The 22124-nt window shown below is 37.0% G+C and overlaps 1 protein-coding gene across 9 annotated transcripts in view; it reads right to left on the reverse strand.

Annotated features, from left to right (window-relative positions):
- Window positions 1-899: 899 nt before the first annotated feature.
- Window positions 900-22124, reverse strand: part of LOC129732911 (homeotic protein female sterile-like) — a 42484-nt gene continuing 21259 nt past the window's right edge. For 6 of the 9 annotated variants that reach the window (XM_055694336.1, XM_055694337.1, XM_055694334.1 and 3 more), the window contains 9 exons: window positions 20409-21467; window positions 19181-20207; window positions 18937-19107; window positions 18365-18484; window positions 12581-12709; window positions 8569-8648; window positions 3841-5597; window positions 3601-3769; window positions 900-2952 (listed from right to left, as the gene is read on the reverse strand). In XM_055694336.1, the coding sequence (XP_055550311.1) occupies window positions 2887-2952; window positions 3601-3769; window positions 3841-5597; window positions 8569-8648; window positions 12581-12709; window positions 18365-18484; window positions 18937-19107; window positions 19181-20207; window positions 20409-21452 (4563 nt within the window). In that variant the 5' untranslated portion in view covers window positions 21453-21467 and the 3' untranslated portion in view covers window positions 900-2886. The remainder of the gene's footprint in view (window positions 2953-3600; window positions 3770-3840; window positions 5598-8568; window positions 8649-12580; window positions 12710-18364; window positions 18485-18936; window positions 19108-19180; window positions 20208-20408; window positions 21468-22124) is intronic. The other 3 variants (XM_055694333.1, XM_055694338.1, XM_055694332.1) reach the window with 3 other exon arrangements.

Here is a 22124-nt window from a genome sequence, read left to right on the forward strand (position 1 = left end):
CAGATGGAAGATGGAACATGGCGGAGGCGGATGAACAACGAGTTACATCTGCTGCTGGGAGAACCACTCATCGTTAAACAGCGAAAATCGGGAGACTACGGTGGGCTGGGCGTCGTAAGGATGTCGGACGTCAACCTGGTGAAAATGGTTCTCAATAACGAACCGACTGGAAAAGAGGCGACGGGGCGCGCAGCGAGTAAGGTGGCTCGATCAAGTGGAAAACGACCTGTGGGGCCTACGCAGATGACATGGAGCGAGCTGCAGCGATGGACCGGATTGAATGAAGAAGACTTCTTCGAACAGCAAGGGACACTTCGAGCTGGAGCTGACTGGTATGGTAAGTAAGTGAAAAAGAGTGTATTAGTGACCTAGATATTAATGTTTTATGACTCCATCGTGCGGTACTACACATAGTCTAAGACCGATGACATAGTAAGCGTGAATAGCCGCGTGAAGCGATCCGCCTTGCCGTGGTATACATTTCACTGCTCCACTTACGACTGTAACCCCGGCAACGAGAACGGCTTCTCGACGCTATTCGCGTTCATCGACCTAAGGCTGTGCGTCAATCGTCGATACTGTACAAAAAACTAATGAGATTACGGGCCCTTTTACAGAAATCGAATTCGACTCTTCCATGTCGTCGAAGCTTCTGTAATATGGCCCTGTACCTATATTCAAATTAAACTTCGCTCTGATTTTCTGCATCACTCTGCTACCAATACTAAAATGATAATTTTTCTTTCGAACTGCACCTGTAGGGTATAACAATCGGACCACAATTTTCCAATTTGTTCAAATCGATTTTGGAAGCTCAGTTGAGAAATATAATTTTTCAACAATTCAGAAACGATATGACTGTGATATTTATCTACTCATTAATACCTTGTAGTCACAAATTATCTTAACTTTCAGTATTTTTTTACTTTCTTACATTCGTATTTGATTGTATTTTAGGTCAATAAAAATTGTAATATTTTAGTTTTTTGTTATTTTCAGTTTTATCATGCCGTAGATTTATGACCTCTACTACATCTATTGCTCTTCGCAAATACATATTTTTCTCTTTCGTCACCGCAGTACAGTTCTCACACAGAGTGTTTTGCACGTTGAAGTTAAAGAATCCGAAACGAAAATCGTTAACTCTCATCGCTGTTTGCGCATCGCGCGCAGAGTAATTCAACGGGATTATATGATGCTTTCTGTTATTTTCTACTATCTCTAGTATTCTAATAATACTCTTATAAAAAAACTGTTAGAAAATTGGACCATTGCATTGAATGAAAAATCAAACAACATAATGGTTGGTACCTACATCACTGCTTCTCTCATCTCAGTCCCGGATTCATGTGAGCTAGACTCTAATGTGCACTCACAATTTTATTGTATCTAACAAACCCTTTGAAAAAGTATTAGCTTAGTTTGCTTAGGTTTTGTTTCTGTGTTTCTAAACTGTTTTGCTTAAACCATATAGTATTCCATTAATATATTTTGCTAAATGTAATATGAACTACGTTCTGTGAGTGTGAATGCTGTTCTATACATTGCGGTGATTCTGTTGACGCGTTGTTATATTAACATCATTTACAACAGCTTGCCTCCGACCAAGTTACTAACAGTAATTTCTGTAGAACTAATGCTAATGAACTAAAATGTTGCGTAATCTACAACACATTGACTGGTTTGTTTATTAATGTGGTTAATGACGAATCTATTTACAATAATGAACATGTATATGCATGATTTTAAACCCAAACCTTTACCTGATGCAACTTGCTTCTAACCTCACAAGGGATTTTCTTTCACACAACTCATGCCATTGTGCATGGTTGATAGTATTATAATGAGATGAGAAATTATGATGATCGATAGTAAATTTCCAAAAAAAAAACAACCATACGACGACGATGGTGCAGACGAGGTTTGACGACTGAATATGCTCCACTCGCTCTGGCAGCACAACAATTTAGGTGATTTTTACAGTTGTGATTATTCTCGTATATTTTCATAATTGCTACCTAATATTTCCACATTCACTGTTCTGTTTGACAAACAGGAATAAGTAGTACTAATAAGACTGCTTGTTAAAAAATAAAAGAGTTTAGTTTTATATATTTATCCTACGTAGTTACAGCATGTAAATTATACTATCTTGATCTTATCAATTCTGGACTGTCACGCGAATTACAAAAGGAAAAATAATTAAATTAAAAAAAGGCGCTGGTCATTTGAATAGTTCTTATTAGTGATAACTCAGAACATAACATTTGACTATTATACCCGGAGTAAATCATAACTGATTACATTTTCAACATGACGTCTTGCTGTCCTTCCTCAATTTTTGGTTGTAGAGTGAACTTCTTATTACTAACACTCGAATATTAGAGTAACATATATTTATCAAGACTTTACTTCTACTGTTATCCCTACCGCTGAGTGTCATCTTTTTTTTTGCTGGTTTTGAAAACACAATCATTTTTTATCTGTTTACTACAGCAGTTGCATAAGTGTATGCATAAGTATAAACCAAGGCCTTTCAATCTCTCAAAAGCTAAACATCTCATTCTTTCTACCTTCTGTTTTAAATATGTATATATATGCATTTTATATATTTACATTACATATCACAAATCATAATGTCACTTATTTTATTCTTACATAATCGACCTCACTCAATAATGGCTCTTCGATGAACTAAACTGTTAAGAAGCCGATTTGCCAATTACAAATTTGACATTATCTGAAGCAGTGCTCCAAAATGGTTTCGTCACAACGAAGTGCTGCGTCGGTGGTGATGCGTTCATAGGATGCCAATTCACAAAATACAACACGTACGCCAGTCACTCTGCTGTTAGATTGAAAAGAAGTCTTCACATAGGTAACTTCTTATAGGGACTCTTCAAACGCAGCCATCAAATCGCTCTGCATGTTCATGTCAATCTGTCCAGCCATCTGCAATAGAAATCGTAATTGTACATGGATTAGGTAACTAATTTGATAAATACATATTGCCTAAATGCTATTGTAATTTGTCAGTATTATCTGTATTATCTTGTTATTTACCACATATGCTGCTTTTGATAAATGTGAAATGGCCAATATGTTAACAGCAATCAATTGAAAACTAAAAAAGCATTGTAAAATTTACGGAACGTAAAAATGTCAATCGCAGGCCACGTCTGGCATTTACTTAAGCGTGGAAAAACTAGTACGGTCTAAGGCCCATCAAAACGGGTAATTACGAAAGGTTGAAACCCCAAAGGCAGAAAAATGTGTATCATATACGAAAAGCTGAATGCACAAAAGGCTGAATGAACGAAAAGCTGTATCTTTCGTAACTTGAATTATAATCGATGAAAACTTCGACCAATGAATTATCTTCATAAGGTGACAAATTTAAATGTTTGAGTATTAAATGGTTAGTGCAATTGAAATTTGAATCTATACGCGCCTAACTTTTGTACACGTTTTTTAGATGATTCAGGGCAAGACGGCCGAGGGACACGAGTATTTGCCGGCGTCCCACCGTCGAAAGCACCTGCCACTGCGGTATAATGTCTTCTGTATTTCAGCCTTTCGTAGTAAACCCGTAAAACTTACCGCTTCTTTTCTTCGGCGTTCTTGTTCTAGTTTTCTCAGTTCGGCACGTTTTGCAGCCGACCGATCCAGGTTGTGAGGGGTGGATGGTGCAGACGGTGTAGGACTACCCTGAGGCGACGCTTTGATATCTTCGACAACACGAGTTGGCAGTGGTTCAACAGATGGTTTTCTAATAAATTGAAGAAGGAAATCAATTACATTTCCTAACTACAACACTATAATATGCAACAGTATACTTACCGTCCATTATTCATATCATCCTGCCGGACCTTCTGCTGTTGCTCCTGCTGCCGTTTAAGTTCCTTTTCCGCTTGTTCCTTTTGGCTTCGTTTCAGTTCTTGTTGTTGGAGTAGCTTCTGCCGGTCGAGTTTTTCTTTCGCTTTGTTTCTAAATGCCTGAAAGGTATCCATCGCCGGTTTTGGTTTGTTGGAAGTAGGAGTGCTCTGCGGGGAACCTGCTGAAGCGAGCGAAGACCACGCATTTTTCAGGCTTTGATCATTGATCGAAGACTTAAATGCGTGCGAGAAATTACCCTTTCCATCAGGTGGGGTATTACTGCTCAATTTCTTTTCCCCAGGGTTCATTAGTAAATCTTCGATCGGCTTCGGTGTCAGCATAAACTTTCCTTCCTCCTTTTTAATTGTGGCTGGCATACTATTACCGCCGGTCAAGTCAATCGTTCGATCGTTGAGTCCAGGATTGGATTGGTAACTAGACTGTCGAATGAAATTCAGCTGGGGATCAAACGGAAGAGGCATGGGTACAGTGCCTAGCATAGGGTTTGTATTGGCCATTGAGTTCAGCACCATTTGACTCATACCAACACTTGATGCGAGATTCCCCATTCCATTAAGTGGTCCGTTACCATTAAAGTCATTGTTGAAGCCATTGTTTGAGTGATGCATTTGATTTTGTAAATGCGTCATTAAGTCTAATGATGGCAGTAGATTCGGATGGGCTTGCATGCTTGCTGTTGACAGTTCCTGTTTGAGCGACGTTTGCAGATCGTTCAGTAAATTTAGTCCTAACGCGGTTGCATCATTTTTTTCGAAAGATGCTAATGAATGTTCCAAAGGATCGATGAAACTTGCCATACTGTGCGCTTGTGTGTTTCCGGAGGAAGAACGCGTTGGTGGAAGCTGAATTTGCATGTGAGCGGATTGATTCTGTTGCTGTTTGTTCATCTGTGCCATCTGCTGTTGACCTTGTGTGTGCGATGAAGGCAAATGTATCTGCTGTTGCATTCCAGAAGCAGCCATGTTGGCCAGACTATTTATCGCTGCTAGGCCTGCAGAAAACTGTGAAGTCGGTACATTGAGCGGATTGCTAATACCGTTAGTATTATTGGACGAAAGACTATGAATACTACTACCAGATTGACCAAGTTGGACATGAGATTGTAGTTGCTGGCTTGACTGTTGCTGAGATTGCTGCGCAACAGTGTTGATGTTAGTCATACTATTACTGCTAGTCGACAACAAATTCGAAGGTAATATTGTTGTCGTATTTGGTGACGGCGTTGGCAATGGAACTTGGTTACTGTTATTACTACTGTTGTTGCTGTTGTTACTGGTACTCAGGCTGTTATTCACATGATTATTACTACCGAGAACTGCCGAAGACAGTCCCTGCTGCGTAAGTTGAGGTGTTGGTGGTAGTGTGAGGGTTGTGCTGGGTTGAACTAGTGCCGACGGAGCAGGAGTTTGTATTGTGCTTTGGGATGACGCAGTCATACCAGGGTTTGAACATGATAAAACTGGTGTGCTGGGACCGGGTGGTATCGCAGATGGTGCTATCGTAGTTGATGGAAGAACTACTGCCACTGAAGTATTCGAAGACGATGTAAGGGTTATAGTGGAAGTTGATGAAGTCGACACTGTATTAGAAAGGGAGTTGCTGCCGCTAGGAACGACTGATGAGACCGCTGTCGATGTACTGTTCTGTGCCGCGGTGACTGTCGAGGTATTTGTATTTGTCGATGTTGTAACTGGTATAGGCTGTTTTAATAAGAAGTAAAACCAAAGTTCATACAAGTTAATTTGCACTCTAATACAAAACAATTAATATATTAATGAGAAAAGGTTGGAATGCTGTAATCATGCTAAATTATGTTGTGAAATAAGTCGATGAAATTGATTTCAAGTCCTTCTCACTACTGCTTCAATGTGTACTTTTTTCTTTCTTAGATGCTCATTTATATCGTGATGCTAGGACATTTCAATAAGCTATATCAAAATGTAGGGTTAATTCAATCAACACTTTGATGTCAAAGTACATAGGTAAATGTAATTTGTCAAATAACTCACGAATTAAAGAGAGAATTTACCTTTTTCAATAAAATGTTTTGATTATCTTAGATATTTTGAGCACATTGCATGAAAGTACATAAAGGTCATATAAAAACCAATTTATTTTAATAAGTAAATAATAGAAACCGTTGAACTGGAATTCCTGTTGAGGTATTCCGCGCATGTCTACTAGAATAAAATTGCGAAGGAACAAAAAGTTTGAAGTATCGCTGAATGGTTATGACAAAAATCAACATTTTATCACAACCAGACTAAAAAAATAATTTTAATAGTTTCTTTGATTCTTTTTTAACATTCCCGAAAACTTTGCTCTATGCTAGAACCAGTGTCTACGTTCCAACTTTCCATGCAGATATTATATTCTTTTAAAACCCTTCTGTTCCCACATACCATGGGGCGTGTATCTGCAAATCTAAATTTCTTATTTAGAAAAGTTGAAATAGAATGAAATATTCATTATTTCTATAGTAAAATAAAACTATTAGGTACCAGAATTTGTTGGAATGTAAATTCTAGAAATAAACTGAATTTTAATGTGTCAACTTTGGTCCTCAGACCAACATTTTATTATTGAAATATGGTTCGTCTTAGGGTAACTTCTGAACTTGCTGAGTTCACTTACTATTTAACTTCTCAATTGCTTGATAGAAGAAATCAAATCCGTTTCACTTCTAGTTTTATATGCACTATATTGCCGTTCCACGCATATTTATCCCAAGTTTTGAAGTAAGCAAACGAGAAAAATGATTTCAGAATTCTACATTACTTTTACACCAGAGGTTCTCAACCTTTTTGACCTCGCGACCCTCTTTGCGAAGCACAAAGATCTCCGCTGTCGCTTGAATGAATTTCAGGGATCATTAACACTGATATAAAGCATTTATTTGATGCTGTTATTTGTTTTATTATGAAAAACATAGCAGCTTAGTATCAGATTGTTGTGATTATAGTACCTGCATTCCAGAAACAAGTTTTGTAACGCGAGGTTGTGTGCGATAAAATCAGTCTCATATCGTTTTGTACATCATATTGTTTCTTGTATTTATTGGTCCTAATTAGCAAAAGCGTTGAAAAGCCGCTGTCACAGAGGTATATGGAAAGAAATTTCAATCGCTTGTCAAATTTACCAACACCCCCAGAAAGGTTTCGCGACCCTTTAACTGGTCGATTGGCAACAAAAATTTTACCCGTTGTCGAAGTAATTATAGTAATATTTTACGCATTATTAAGGCAATTATGAGATTATATCCAGTTTTTTAATACAATATACTGCTGCTATTGGCATAGCATTCCTATGTCAAATCGTCATCGAATTGTGTCAAAGCATCAACCATAAATCATGAAATAATAATTAAACGTTATTCGAAGAAATTTATTCTCCAAGTTGTAGCTAGATAGCAAATCTTTCGGAAATTAATAGCATTTTGGAAGGTTTGTCTAGATGTCTTTCTGATAAACAGGAACAACTTTAAGATTTACATAACAGGGCACTTTTCCGGTTCCACACTGAATCAAGGGTATCCGCAGTCCCGGATTTCTAGAGTACATTCACACAACCGAAACACTTGTCAAACAGATTCGGAATCAGTTTGTTACTGCTATACTGGCGTAAATAAGCTACTAAGCGGGTGAAATCCTTATGGGAATTATCTTCTTCCCTAGCAATAAATTTTTAGCAACTGAACAGCAGACAATTGCCAAAATTTCTCAAAATAAACTGCGTTAATCTTTATTGCCGGCGCATGAAATTCGCGGTTAGTTTACCAAAAACATTATCAAAAGCTGGGGCGCACTTCCTCCAACCTAAAAAAAAAGCAGGAATGTTGATAGAGACCCCATTCAACATATTACATAACAAAAGAGGTAAAAAAGGTACTGCATTGTTAATGCAGTTATGAAAAATGCTTATTTTGTTGGTGGCAATTTTATTACCACTAACCGATAAAGCGTTTAATCTAGCGGCAACCGTGAGTGCATTTATTCTCTGCGAGCGTCAAATAAGTATTGTATGGACAAAAAAAAATCTCTGCGTAAATGAGAATACTTCTCGCATAAATTTCAGGTAGCTTTAAGAATAAACCACACAAGTTGAGGGTTTATTCTAGTTTGTATTTTATTTCCGAAGACAGTATCTTTTAGGACTTATTGTATCCATCCTGCTCCACTCCAATTAACGGTCGCAACATCTGCGAACCAGAAATTTAAACGAAAAGAATAATCTGAAAATCTGGTCTAAAATTTCGTAATAATCATAACTGGTAGTCTAATTTTATGAAATTAGTGACATTCAACAGAGTTGTTCTGTAATTATGCGAAACTGTAAGCGTTATTTTTTCAGCTGTGCAATTCTCCAATAACAACCAAGTTCCGTACTAAACCAGCTAAGAATTGAAGTGTTCGAAGTTACCACATCATTTAGATGTCACCAAAAACATATGTAACAGAGACAGGTAAATACAACCAAATCAAATCAAAGTTAATATTAATGGATTTACAATGATCCCAAGGTCAAAAAAGACCATTGTAATATTATTTCCCAATTTCTATTCGATCGAAATCTCAGTTCAAGAATTGAAAATCATCGCAGCGATTGAGTAGTATGGAGCTTCTATCATCGTAAATTTAAATGCAATATTATAACAATAAATGCTGAACTTACCGTAGTCGTTACCGTGAATGGCGGTATTTGCATAGGCGAAGAAGATTCTTTTTTCTTCTTTCTCGGTGGTCGACCAGATTCTGTGGAAACGAACACATTTTTTAGTCTAGAAAACGTGATAGGTTGGCGAACATGGCTGTTCGATCGTTTGATTAATTTACATAAATACCTTACTTGCTAATGTTTCTCCTCTTGATATCCTTAACAAATTTTCTCGCGTCAGTGCAAACTCAAAAGTAGACAGCACAGCATCGATCGGAAACAAATGAATAAGTGTTCGTGGACAGCCAGCAAATACCGAGAAGACCGAGCGTTACGCTACAGCGACAAGATTTTGCGAACTTTGCAGTGTCACTGTCAATCGAATTTTCTTTGGTACTCGCGAAATAAAATGATATAAACTCTGTTTTAAGATTAAAACATGTTATTCGTTTTTATTAGTTATATATTTTTCTGTACTTTTTGTAATTATTATAGTAAATTTTGTTTTGTTTTATTTCTGTAATAAACTTTATTAATGCTTACGATTACTTGCTGTTTTTTCGTAGAGGATGTAATTAATTAAACTGTTCTTAGCGTCCGCAATAAGAATCATATGTATAGAATTATTCTGTTAATTATTTTTCAGGAATTCGCTTTACCAACACGTGAAGTTCATCATGATTCTTATTTAATTTAAGCTGATGTTCAAAATTATATTCTTTATAATGCATTTCACTACATTTTACATTTTGTTTGTTTTCTGCTTGTTACAAATGAGACTTCTTAGCCACTACTAGTAGAAAAGGAAGTAAACAAAAATACACTTACGCCGAGTAATAGTTACATTATTATCATTGTTTTAAGTAAGTGTAGATTTTCACTGTTCTTTACCTCAAACAGCGTGCTTTTACTTTTCATTTAGACATCCTCATTGTTACAGTTGATAGATCTGCATCTTAAATGCGTCGGTTCACTACAAACAACGTTTGTATCGAAACTAGCCAAATTTAAGACTTCAAGTTACGTACGTATGTTACACATGAACTTTAACACGACTGCTTAGTGAACAGTGGAAACAGCACTTTTAGAAAAGAACAAATCATTGCCCTACTCCTAAATCGCTCAACACGTCATAGAACAAAACACTTTGTTCATATAGTGGAGCAATGCTTGGATTACTATAATGCATTCAACCAACGAAAAATCTTAACGAATATGTTCACGGTAAACTCCGTCAAACTAGTATAGAATATTAGTACCAAGAAGAAAATAATCGATTATTATACGTACTTCAATGGATTTTATCTATCTACTGTTGATGCCTAGTATGAATATAAGCAAAAGTAAAGACCAGCTGAAGGAAACTAAAATTCTGTTGACTATCTGCTTGTCACGATATTTTCCTTGCATTTTTTTTTCCGGTCTGATAATAAACAAAATGAAAATGTCACAAAAATATTTATAATTGTCAATCATTTCGTTTACAATATTCCTTTGCAAGGAAGACGAAATCGTTAATTTACATGGTCCGGTGTAAAGGAAAAATAAATAAAACAATAAAAGAAAAAAAAACATTTTCGCGTGCAAACAATGTGTAAGGGGTTTGGCGCCGCCGACAGCCGAATTGCACTTGCACATACAATCTCTTTTTTTTAATGCTATTTGTAATTTTAAACAGATAATGCAATCCAACGTTAGCATAGTTTTACGTTTGAAGATACACATTCTGCTCTCAGTATGCCTCGTATTACAATAGAACAAATCAATGGTGTATTAGTTTTTACCTTTAATCGATAGCAGCAATGGAGTAAGAACGTTTAATCTGTGTAAAATACCTACTCCAATTGGTTTCCTAGAGTTTACACATTGTCTGCAATTCTTGTTCATATAACAGCATCTTTAAGTTGTTCCAGCCGTTCATCAAATGATTCAAAACGTAATAGAAGAATAAGAAGAAAATCAACAAAATATAGTTTTAGACGCTAAGTTTTCGTCAGTTGAATTTTTGTAACATTCTGTTTCTCCTTTATAGTTTTGTGTAATGGCTAAGAAGTGCTGTTGTACTCTTGGTTATTAGATGTAATACGGACTCTTCTGATGAAATAGATGAAAATCCTGTCACGACAGCACGTGATTCTTAACACAAAGCAAAAAATATATAAAAAACGTAGCATTTACGGATGTTTTCTATCATAGTTCAATACTATTGATTTGCACAACGTTTATTCTAGGTATTTATAAGTTTCTGTCTGCTTTTAACATGTTCGCTGTGACTTTTCGTTTTTTTATTCTCTTCATCCTATGGGATTTTATATCTCACTAGATGACAACGCGTGCATTTCGGTTTTGTTGGCTGTCCCCTGTTACACATTTGCTACACACGAGAAAATTTGTTGAAGGGATATAAGGATTAAAATTTGTTCACCAGAGTAACGTAGAAAGACACATGGGAAATAAGTAAAAACACAACATATGATGATTGACATGAACGAAATGATCAAAGTTGTAACTTAAAATTGTGGCGCGTTTTCTGATGGCACCAGAACCTGCTATAAAATTGTATGAAGCTCTCGGTGCCATAGGTTTTTTTTTTTTGTAGATTGATTGAACACCATTTTCTTAAAAGCTAATACTATTACTTCGTCAGATTCATGCTATTAGTTTTGTTCTGTCTGTTGCTAATGAATGCTACAGAAGCCACTGTACTAAAACTTGTTATGTTTGTTTCCACTTTCTTCACTGACTACAACAATCAACATGTTTATTCCATATATCTTGCTAATCCTATCGGTTTTATCATTCACTACAAGTATATAAATAGAATTTACACATACTCTGTACAAATGTCTCTGTTTAATTATTATAAAATATATGAAAAATAAAACTTACAACAAAAAAACTGAGAATGATTTCGCTGCATGTATGGTTTGTAACACTTTCAACTGTTATGCCATGTTTTGTGATCGGTAATTAAATATTGTCACAGCAAAACAAGCGTGTCCTCAAAACTGATTACTAAAATGTTCAAATTTAGTTCTCTCTTGTTTTATCCAATTTCTGCATTTCATCTTTTATCTTAAACGTCAAGTTTTACAGAAGGTAAGTTATCTGCACAAATATTTTATCATTAAACTAATAATACAATTGTTGATGCCTGCTTCTACCTAATAAAACCATTCTTCAGTATTATTGATTGTTGCTGGCTGAACATAATAATAGTACGACGTAAAGAAAATGTTACATTGTCTGTAACATTTCTCGTTTTTATTTGCCTGTATATGTGAGATTCAAATAAAAAATGCAATGACTTTACTAAAATATTTGCCACTAATGAATAGTTATCGCTCACACTAAAAAAGGTTCGCAGCACGGATATCCACTATTGCACGCAAGCGATAAATTTACAATTAAAATACATGTTTATCACCCATTTTTATCGATACTTTTCTATTTTTTAAGTGTAATGTAAGAATGCCAATGGGCCATACTTGGAAAAATCAAAATTTCATACTAGCCCAGAGTGGTACAAGAATAAAAAACATGACCAAACTCTCCTGTTATTTTTACCAATACCGAAAATTACCTTTTCGATTTTATGAGAAGCTCACCCAAATTTTAATACGAAATTTGATCATCTTGTTCAGAATATTTCGATCATCATATTTTAGTATGTGTATAAGTTTACCGATGATTTTCCCTGTTCATTTTTCTAAAATGCTGCCATAAAGGCATCAATTGCAAATCCGAACTAGGAATTGAAAATTGAATCCCCGGTTCATTGTGATGGCAAATTTATAGACAATGGCGAAAAAGCACGCATCGCGCTTCTCACGAGTCATCAAGTGGGTGCTATCTTTTTATGTCAAAATAGCAATTTGACCCATAATAATTTGTTTCTTACAATAGGAAACAAAATTAAATTATTGTTGGTTTAATTTGAAACCTTTAAACCAAACTCCATCTATCTTGTGTAGTGTCTTTTATTCCCCGATTAGCAGTTTAGCGTAAAAACATGTGCATCCATTCTAACCTGCTTCACTGTCGCTAGAATCACTCGAACTGGAATCACTGGAGCTGGACGACGAGGAATCGCTAGAACTACTGCTCGAAGAGATGTTACCGCCCGATGGCGCCACGTCCTGTTTGGATGCTTCATCCGCTAGAAGGAAATATTTATGGTTAGTAAGATACAATACAACGTACACTGAAGCAGTCTTTGAGATCCAATAATGTTCTGATTCTATAGCATTCCAAAAAAGAGGTTCTTGACAATGGTTAACGATATACAAAATAAAAAGAATCTGTTCTTTGTTTTCAATTTTGTACGCGATTTTTTATATTTCTTGTTAATTACTTTGTACATAAACTTCTACTCCGTTCATAGTTTTCATGTTTTGACCAACACGTGAATAAAATTACGAATCATTTCTATTTGCAACCAACCTTTGAAGATGTTTGCGGACCATTTATGGAACGATTTGATAGGTTAGAACCTTTCGCTAGATTATAGTCAATAATACTTTTCATATATTTATATTTATGGAGCAAAATAAATAGTCTTCTCGTACATGAGAATATTATAAGTTAAATAATCATTAAAATAGTATATGACTTCCATAGATATTACCTATGATTTTTACAAACGTCATTATTGCGAGAATTTGTCAGTTATTCTTTCTGAAATCGGTTAGTCAAAAGAGTAATCCGAAACCGCAATATTTAGGTGCATGGCACAAAATAAGAGGGAAGTGTGAGTATTTATAATAGTTTCCCATGGCTTCTATTTTTAGGTTTTTACGTTAAGTCTTATAGAAAACAAATAATGAAATTGGTTCTGCAAAATAGTTTGGTTAATCAAACATTATGTTCGAATAGCAGTTTTTTTTTGTTAACACATTTTTTTTATACACGGCATTTTACAATTTATGTTTTACGAACCAGGCAACCATCCCAACTAAAAGCTCTATTACAGAAGACGAGGCGAGCAAAATGTTGTGTTATGCCGAATTCGTTTTTGCGGTGTCCTCACATTTGCCCTGTAGATGTTTTTTTCCACTTTCCGGATTACATCAAAATTACACTTTTTCTGTCCCGAACTACACCAGAAAAAGACAGGGTGTATTTTGAAAACGCCAGCAACAAAAACAAATGCTGTAAAGTGCCGTAGAAAAAAATGACAGCAGAGTATAGACCATTTTACGAACTGACAGATGTCACGGATCCTGCTGATATTGATGCTGCTTTTACGTGCGTTATTTATGTCAGCGGTTCCGAGCTTTCTGTCAAAATTTCATTCATGAATTGAGTTCAGAAACGTCTCGTAAAATGGTCTAATAGTTTCGTTGTCAAGTTAAAAAATTGTAGTTCGAGACGGTGTAGCACCGTTGCAAAAACGAATTCGACATAGGGAACGCGAGTGGAACTTGCCTGGTGACAGCTGAGTCACGAACGAGTCGAGCAGTTTCGCAGACGTGCTATTCGTCCAAAATCCAGCTGACTCGCCATCTGTAATACCAAAATTGGTCAGGTGAGCTGGCTTATACAAAAATGACAGCAGCACGTGGGGTGTAGTCTGGTGTAACCAGCTGTTAAACTAGCTGTGAAGACATCCTAGTTTGCGAAGACAAAGTGAAAACATTGAAAAATATGTTGAGACATTCACAATTAGCAGAGCTAGCGAGCTTTTTAAACTCGACATCTTTCCGATTCGTTGCTTCATGAGGTTTTCACCAGGCATCTCTTGTGGGAAGGCAAGTGAAGACATTTTTTCGCGTAGCTTAGACATTTGAAAAAATGACTTGGCATCCCTAAATGAAGCCCCGCCGCAAAAACGAATTCGACATTGGAAAAAAAAAACAAAAAATGGGGTTCTAAATAAGAAATAATATGGCAAAATCAACGTAGACCTAGGTTATAGGCGTTGTTTTTTGTATTGAAACCTTGAATGCTAAGAAGAACGAATTTCTTTATTCCACTGGGTCAGTGCAAATCTAACCAGGAATAAAGAAACGACGTCGCGATTTACGATGCAAGCAAGAAAGTGTTGCCAGATAATTATTTACGAACTAAACACGTGGTGGGCTAAAACTGACAAATTTTACGATACGCTTCGGGTAGCACGCCAGGTCAAAATGTACTATATGTACTAGGTCAAAACCAAGCGAATAAAGAAGGGTTTTGACAGCAGAGCTGGTGGAATAAAGGAATTGGCTATAAAGAAAAGGTGTTAGGGGTAAAATGTGCATGTCATGGAATGTTTATGTTACAAATTCCAATTTTTGTCTGGTTTTCTAACACAGTGTAGTGATGGGCACACTGTTAGCGTTAGTTGTAACCAGGGATACCAGATATGCAGAATTGTCTGCAAAACGCAGATTTTTAGAGTTCGTGTGCAGATTTTAATTGATTCGCAGATATTTGCAGATGTTCCATAGATTCTGCAGATTTTTGTCAGTGCCTCCTTATATTTGCGCAGACATTCTCAAAATTTGTACAGATTTTTGCAGACTTTTGTCTGCGTGAGCGAGTTCTTTTCGAAAAACGGATAGATATTTTTCGGATCCAGCAGATTTTTCCGGTTTTTCGAGCAGCTGCAGATATTTTTCAAAAACATCTGGCGTCTCTGGTTGCAACAAAATGAACATCCTATATTCATAATGAGAACAAAAAGATTTTGTCCTTGGACCAAGCTACAGTTCACTCAGAAAATCTAGGAAACAAGGATCGCAGAAGTTCAAATCTTACAAAAAACTTTCTTTTGATTCAGATGTCCTTAACATAGGTACTTTCCAACACCATCCTAATGCAGAAGCTATCAAAGGACGACCGTTGCCGATGTAGTATGATCCCCCGTGTGTGTGGCCGAAATCTCGAAACACCGAAACTTAACTGCCGTATTAAAACGAAGCGGCTCGGTTGCATAATCGAGATCAAGAAACTAAGGCGGCCCTAAGCCGCTGCAGTATCCGGGCTGCAAAGTAATTCAACTTTCCGATATGGTTAGGTAGCCATTTGATCTGCGCATTAGCCCACAGCAATCCGATTGGCCTAACACTTTCCGAACGGGCATTTTCGTTCACATCACACAACTGACTATTTTGGGGTATGCTTCGAAGTCGCTGAGCTTAACATGCAGAGCCGGGTTTAAGGGGGGGCCCAGGGGGCCCGGGCCCCCACATTTTTGGGGCCCCCACAAAACGAGAAAAAGTTCTTTTCTCTATCAAAAATGAGATTCAATCAAAAGTTCAATTTACAGTAAGAAAATTTGAACAGACCATTTCAATCTGAAACTTTCCTTCAGTGTTATTTTTTCGCGAGCGCCAATATCACAACCACATCCATAAGATTTCACCTTCGATTCTCTTGAAATGACACACATTAACACACCATTTGAATCGAACCAGCGCGCATGGGAAATCAAGCAGGAAAGAAGATAATCCACAAGTTTTTTTAATACATTGCTGTTGATTCCGAAAATAAGTTTACCTATCCGAATCAGGGATACTAGATTTGCGTTGCAAAATGCAGATTTTCAGAGTCCGTGAGCAGATTTTATTGACCTGCAGAAGTGTGTAGGGGTAAACAGGGTAAGACCGCCCTGCGGGGTAAGACCGCCCACTGTAGTTTTACTACCAAGTTATAAAATAATTGAAAAATTTCTTTAACGTGTCTATCACAGTATAATTACATAACATTTTGCACGTTTTTCTGTTTTGATAGTGCGCGAACGGTCGCAGAAATAATCAAAAACAACCTTTCAGCTGGCAACCAGTCAATGCGCTATTGTTTTGCGGCAACGGGACTTAAGGTTTTTCAGTCTAAAAATCTATTGTTTTGTTCGTGAATATACGTTTAATCGCTTGTCTGAATCTATCTTCTAATTTTGTTCTTCAAAAAAAAAAACAGAAAATTTAAAATATAAATAAACGAAAGAATAATTATTAGTATTTTTCTATACATAATAAGTCTTCAAAAGAATCATACAGACAGGTTTAATGAGTTTTAGTTTTTAGCTTAAAGATAGGTATATTATGAATTCAATATCTTGAAAACCCCCAATTCTGAAAAATCTATTTATTTTGAAAACCAAAAAAGTTACCTAAACATTGATCTGAACTTGAATAATCAGAAAACAAAATAAGTTGAAACTTAGAAATTTTTTTTTCAGATTTGTTACAGTGTATATTTTATTTAAAAAGAAAAAAAATACCATCCACAACTTTGTCAGAGACACTATACCGATAAAATCAACCGTTTCGGCCCTAAAAATATTGTTTATCCTCAAAAAATGGTGGGTGATCTTACCCTGCTGGTGGGCGGGCTTACCCCGCATGAAAAAGATCTGCACATTTTCAATGAATTTTTAAAAATTGAAAAAAAAACTGGAAAATAAACGAAAATATTTCAGTTCTTATTTTTTAAATGCGGGTATTGAATAGAAGAACCTCTTAGCGAAGAAAAAATGAAATTGCAGCCGCAACTTTTTTTTCTATAAACAGAATTGCTTAAGGGGGCGGTCTTACCCCGCTTACCCCTAGTTTTTTCCTAGGTTCTGTAGATTATTGCCAGTGTGCGAATTTTTGCTTGCGGATCGCATTTTTTTCGAATTGCGGTAGGTTTTTATTTTTCAGATATCAAGAAAAAAAATCCGGATTTCGAGCAGTTGCATACATTTATTTATTTGAGCCTAATGATCTCGAACGCAACTGGAGAAAGGTCTTTATCGAAGATGAAACTGATTGAAAATAGGTTGCGTACGACTATGAAGAGTGAAAGGCTGTCAAACTTAGCATTGTTAAGTTGAGAGTACAATATTCTGAAGGAGCTGAATGTTGATTATTCAATCAATAAGTTCTCTGCAAAAAAAAAACTCGTAAGAAAAAATTCTAGCAAATTTTTGGTAACTTTTCAATGAGAAATAAGTGTTTTTAACTCGTACGATAAAAAAAACGGGTTTGTTTTATTCTGGGGCCCCCACTGTAAACTGGGCCCCGGGCCCCCACAATCGTAAATCCGGCTCTGTTAACATGCATGTTGAAAAATCATGTTGGCGTATGAATACTAGTTGAACACAATGTAGTTTCGCTCTGTACTATCGCCTGTTTACAAGATAATGTGCAAATGAGCCTGTTACTGCTAAACAATGAAAAGGACTAAATTTCAATATCACTTTCAATTTGATTGAACACTTCTCTCCCCTTCGCTAGAAATGTTTTTTTAATATAATTAAAAAAATAAATAAAATTAGATTTAAATACCCACAAAAGAAGAGATTCTTGCCATGAATTTCGTCAGCCCTTTGAAGGCCAATGCTATAGTAGAACGATTGGTTGCATTTTACAATCACTCCAAATTCGGTTTTCGAAATAAGGCGAATATTTCGTGTTGCTGAAAAGAGGTAATCCCTATCACCCAAAAAATCACCTTCATTCTATACTTAAGTTTGGACCAATTTGATCAGAATTTCTATTACGGCCTCTGATTCAAATGTATGGTATACGATCATAGTTCAGAAGAGCAGTCATGATCAGATTGTTAATCGAAATATCGACAAAAGTTTTGAATTGAACTGATTAGTTTATGAGTTCATCCCTGATGTGTTAAAAATTACTGCCATCTGGCATATTCGAAGAAGAACTTCGCGGATTTAGACAATTAACAAAGTAATTTGAACTATTAGAAAAACCAATAATCACCAAGAAAGCATCTAAAGCATTACTTCGAGTGATTAGTGGAAGTGTCACTTCTGAATCAGTTTCTAGGTAAAGTATTATTTAAATTGAACGACTTTGCAGAATCACTTAAGGTTACTCACCCTTTTTCGCGTTCTTCTTAGCCGTTCCCAATTGACCGGTAACGTCTTGTAATCGCTTCTCGAGCTCCTGTTTCTTCTCCGCCATCTGTTCGTCCTTGGATTTACCAGAAACTTTCTTATCTACAGAAAGTGGAACCATGCAAATAAATAGCAAAAAAAAGCCTTAGGATCAATTGGCTCTCAAATCTTGTGAAAACTTGATGATGTGCAAATACAGTGATGGAACTAAAAACTAACTCAAAGCGCAGTTTATCGGGTACGTTAAAAAACGAAACTGATATGCATCAACACAATTTCTTCCAATTAACAGACACTACTGAAGTTGCATATGTAATGAATCGACACAGCGATTAATTAGATTAACAAGATATTAGTTTTTTTCAAGCACCGAACAGGCCGAACTGATGTACAATCTCCAATAATATCAATCAAAGAATGTGCCCTAAGTCACTGGCACAACTAGACAGAATTAACAGCAGGATCATGAAAGGAAATGCGGAAAAGTGTGTGATGATAGTGAATGAGTTACAGTCGTATTTCAGTAGCAGTGTTTGTTAAATTGGAAAACTTACAGTAGGGCTTACGGGTTTTCTTGCGCAAACAGGACGCCACATAGCTTTCAAGCTCTCGTAACGTCGATGGCTTGAGAGTTTCGAAGTCAATTTCAATTTCATCTGGATTAGAATCACGCAGCGATGGCTCCCGACTTTGAATAATATGTACAACTCGGCCGAGCTTGTCGCCTGCGAATCAATAGAAAACCATATATAAGCAACAATTTCAATTTTAAATAGCAGTTTTTAGTAAATCGCTCACCTGGTAGTTTATTAATATCGAGTGATAACTGTCTTTTTTCGTCATATGACATTGGCTTGGCGGTATCTTCCTCCTCTGAGTCAAAGTTCGCTATCGGTTGCGATCCTTTCTTTTTATTAGGACCTCGAGTGGCACCAGCACCTGCTGCACCGGCTCCTTTGGCTCGCTTGGCGGGCGCGTTCGGAGTCGCTCCAGTTTTTGGTGCTCGCTGACCTTTCGTTTTGGTTTTGGTAGTGGCCGTTGGTGGAATTGCAGGAGCTGCACTGGTAATCTGTGGTTGTGCAATAGCAGTAACTTGGTGAATTGCTTTCACGGGAGCATGAGGAGGATTAGCGTGCACTTCCATGCCCTGTTTGACATCACTAGTTCCCGTTGTTGAAAGCTTCTTCTTTTCCTTCAGCTTTTTCTTGGCTTTCTTTTTCAAAGATGCCTCCTCGGCAAGCTTTCGCATACGTTCTTGCATTTCAAAAAGCTGCTTCTCAAGCATTTTCAATTTTTGATTGCACTCCTCGTCTGAGTCAGAATCATCCTCGCTCGCATTGGAGTCACTTGAAGACGAGGAGTCGCTTTCCTTGCTTTGATTAGGCGTAGCGTTGTTTACCGGTTCATCCGGTATATTCGCTAGGCGCATTTCAAAGACGTCTTGCAACTTTCGACCCATGGCAACAACGTCGTGATCTGGTGGATTGTACTTATAACAATTGGTAAATATAAGCCTAACGTCAGCGGCGAACTCATTCGCAGATTTATATTCCCTATTATCCATTTTCCGTTTCACGGTGCCCAGGTCCATCGGTTTCTTGATAATATCATGATAGTCATGTAGACCGAGCAGTTCCGCATCAACCGGTTTGTAAAAAGGCCAAGCGTAACCCGAATGTTTCTTCGAAAATAATTCCTTCAGAATCTCGTTGCACGATTTGAGCGCATCCGATAATTTTTCTTTGTTTTTCGGTGGATTCTGAGCAGCTGCCGAGCCCTGGTATGGCGAAATAGGGTATGACGATGACTGGAATGGTGCAATTTCCTAAACAATAAGAAAAATAAGAAAAAACTTGAATGTTTGCCATACAAATTACTAGCAGAAACAAATCACTAAAGAAAAACATATTATAGTAAAGCACCGAAATAATGTCTTATGGACTGGTAACAATTTGAAAAAGCTGGTAAAGCGGAAGCTCTTGTGTTTCGCTAAAATAAAACATTCGCGACAAGTAACTCCGCATACCTTATTTACCTGTCTTCCAGATTCCCTTCGGGTTGCGATTTTCGGATTGCTTGGGTCCATGTTAGTACCATAGTGTGGATCGTAAGCTGTTGCAGTCGGTGTCGTTGTGTCGGCCTTTCTTTTAACACCTTTCTTGACTTTTGCGGGCTGTTGGGGAGGTAAAACCGTTTCAATTCCAGACTGTGAACTATTCACAATGTAGGGCGACGGTGTGGTAGGCGGAACCGGCTTAGCCACTACCGGCGTAACCGGCGTAGCAAGGGAATTGTGCGCTGCACTTACAACGGTTGATGTTGCCGTTGTGGTCGTGTTTGTGCTACCGGGCACAGTATGTGGAGGTAGTGTGCCAATGGGCGGAACACTTGGTATTACAGTCGCTGCCGTTGTCGTCGCATTATTCGATGGAACGCTTGAAGTAACGGCACTACTAAGTGCAGAACTAGGACGAGCTCGTACGGCTACAGGAGTAGGCGTAGTGGCAACTGGAGTTGTGGCTGTTGCCGTTGCTGCTGACGTATTTCCGACTAGGGTTCCCGGAGGAGCAAGCTGACGCATTGGTGGTTTCTTTTTGGCACCTTTCGGCGCAGGTACCTCCATTTCTACTTCATCCTTAGGCATAAGCGACACTTTTGTAAGAAACAGTTTCTCAAGCGTCTGAGCCATCACAACAACATCTTCACCGGGTTTGTTGTACACGTAACAGTTTGAGAACATAATATTAAAGTCTTGTATGCACTCTTTACTTGTCCAGTAGTAATTATTCTCCAGACGCTTTTTAATCGTACCCAAATCCATCGGCTGTTTGATTATTTTGTGATAGTCAGGAAGGTTCAGTTTTTTCGTGTCCACTGGCTGCTGAAACGGCCATGAGAACTGATGCTTCCAAACAGCTTTCATCACTGTCTTCAATAGGAAAAGTAATTGATTGGTAAGCCGACCCGGCCGCTCTTGGGGAGGCATTACGGGAGGTTGAACGATGCCATTCACCGGTTCAACAACCGGTTCAATACGTGGCGGTGGTTCATCCATTTTCTCCGATGACATCGGTGGCACGGTTACCTAAATGAGATGAAGAATAATATATGAACACATATGGGAATCAGGATACCAGATTAGATGATGAAGACGGCGAAATGTAATTGTTTTTATTTATTTTTATACTCATTTGTTGGCAATCGAATCGAAAAATTAAATCTACGAATTTTAATAGATGTATTATTTGCATCCCTAAAATTCCTCTAAGCATGCTGTAATGCATAACATCATGAAGAAAAGGGTTTTTAAACAGGATTTCTTGACTGATTCGTCGTTTGTGTATGATTTATCATACACAACATGAATCGAGATATTTTAATGTGAATTAGGTTAAAATGTATCAGTCTACGAATTTTTGTATCAAGGTTTAACCACAGAACATTTAAAAAAAAATGCATCGTTATTGTTCAACATTTATCACAAATCACGATACAATTATAAACATTTCAAACGATACCAAAATGGTATGCCCCATTGTTTGGTTTTAAATTTGATTTTACTACTCAGATCTTCAAATGATTCGGCTGATCCGAAGATAATTAGACGATCAACAGTTACTTATAATTAAAACGTTTATAATTTGCGAGTAAAACCATCAATTAGCTTAGTTTACAAGTAGTTTTTATGAACCTTGAATGGTTATTACAGTAGCAGAATGAAACTAAATATAAACATCTTGCA

This window comes from Wyeomyia smithii, chromosome 3 (genome assembly GCF_029784165.1).
Source record: "Wyeomyia smithii strain HCP4-BCI-WySm-NY-G18 chromosome 3, ASM2978416v1, whole genome shotgun sequence".
Classification (NCBI taxonomy): Eukaryota; Metazoa; Arthropoda; class Insecta; order Diptera; family Culicidae; genus Wyeomyia; species Wyeomyia smithii.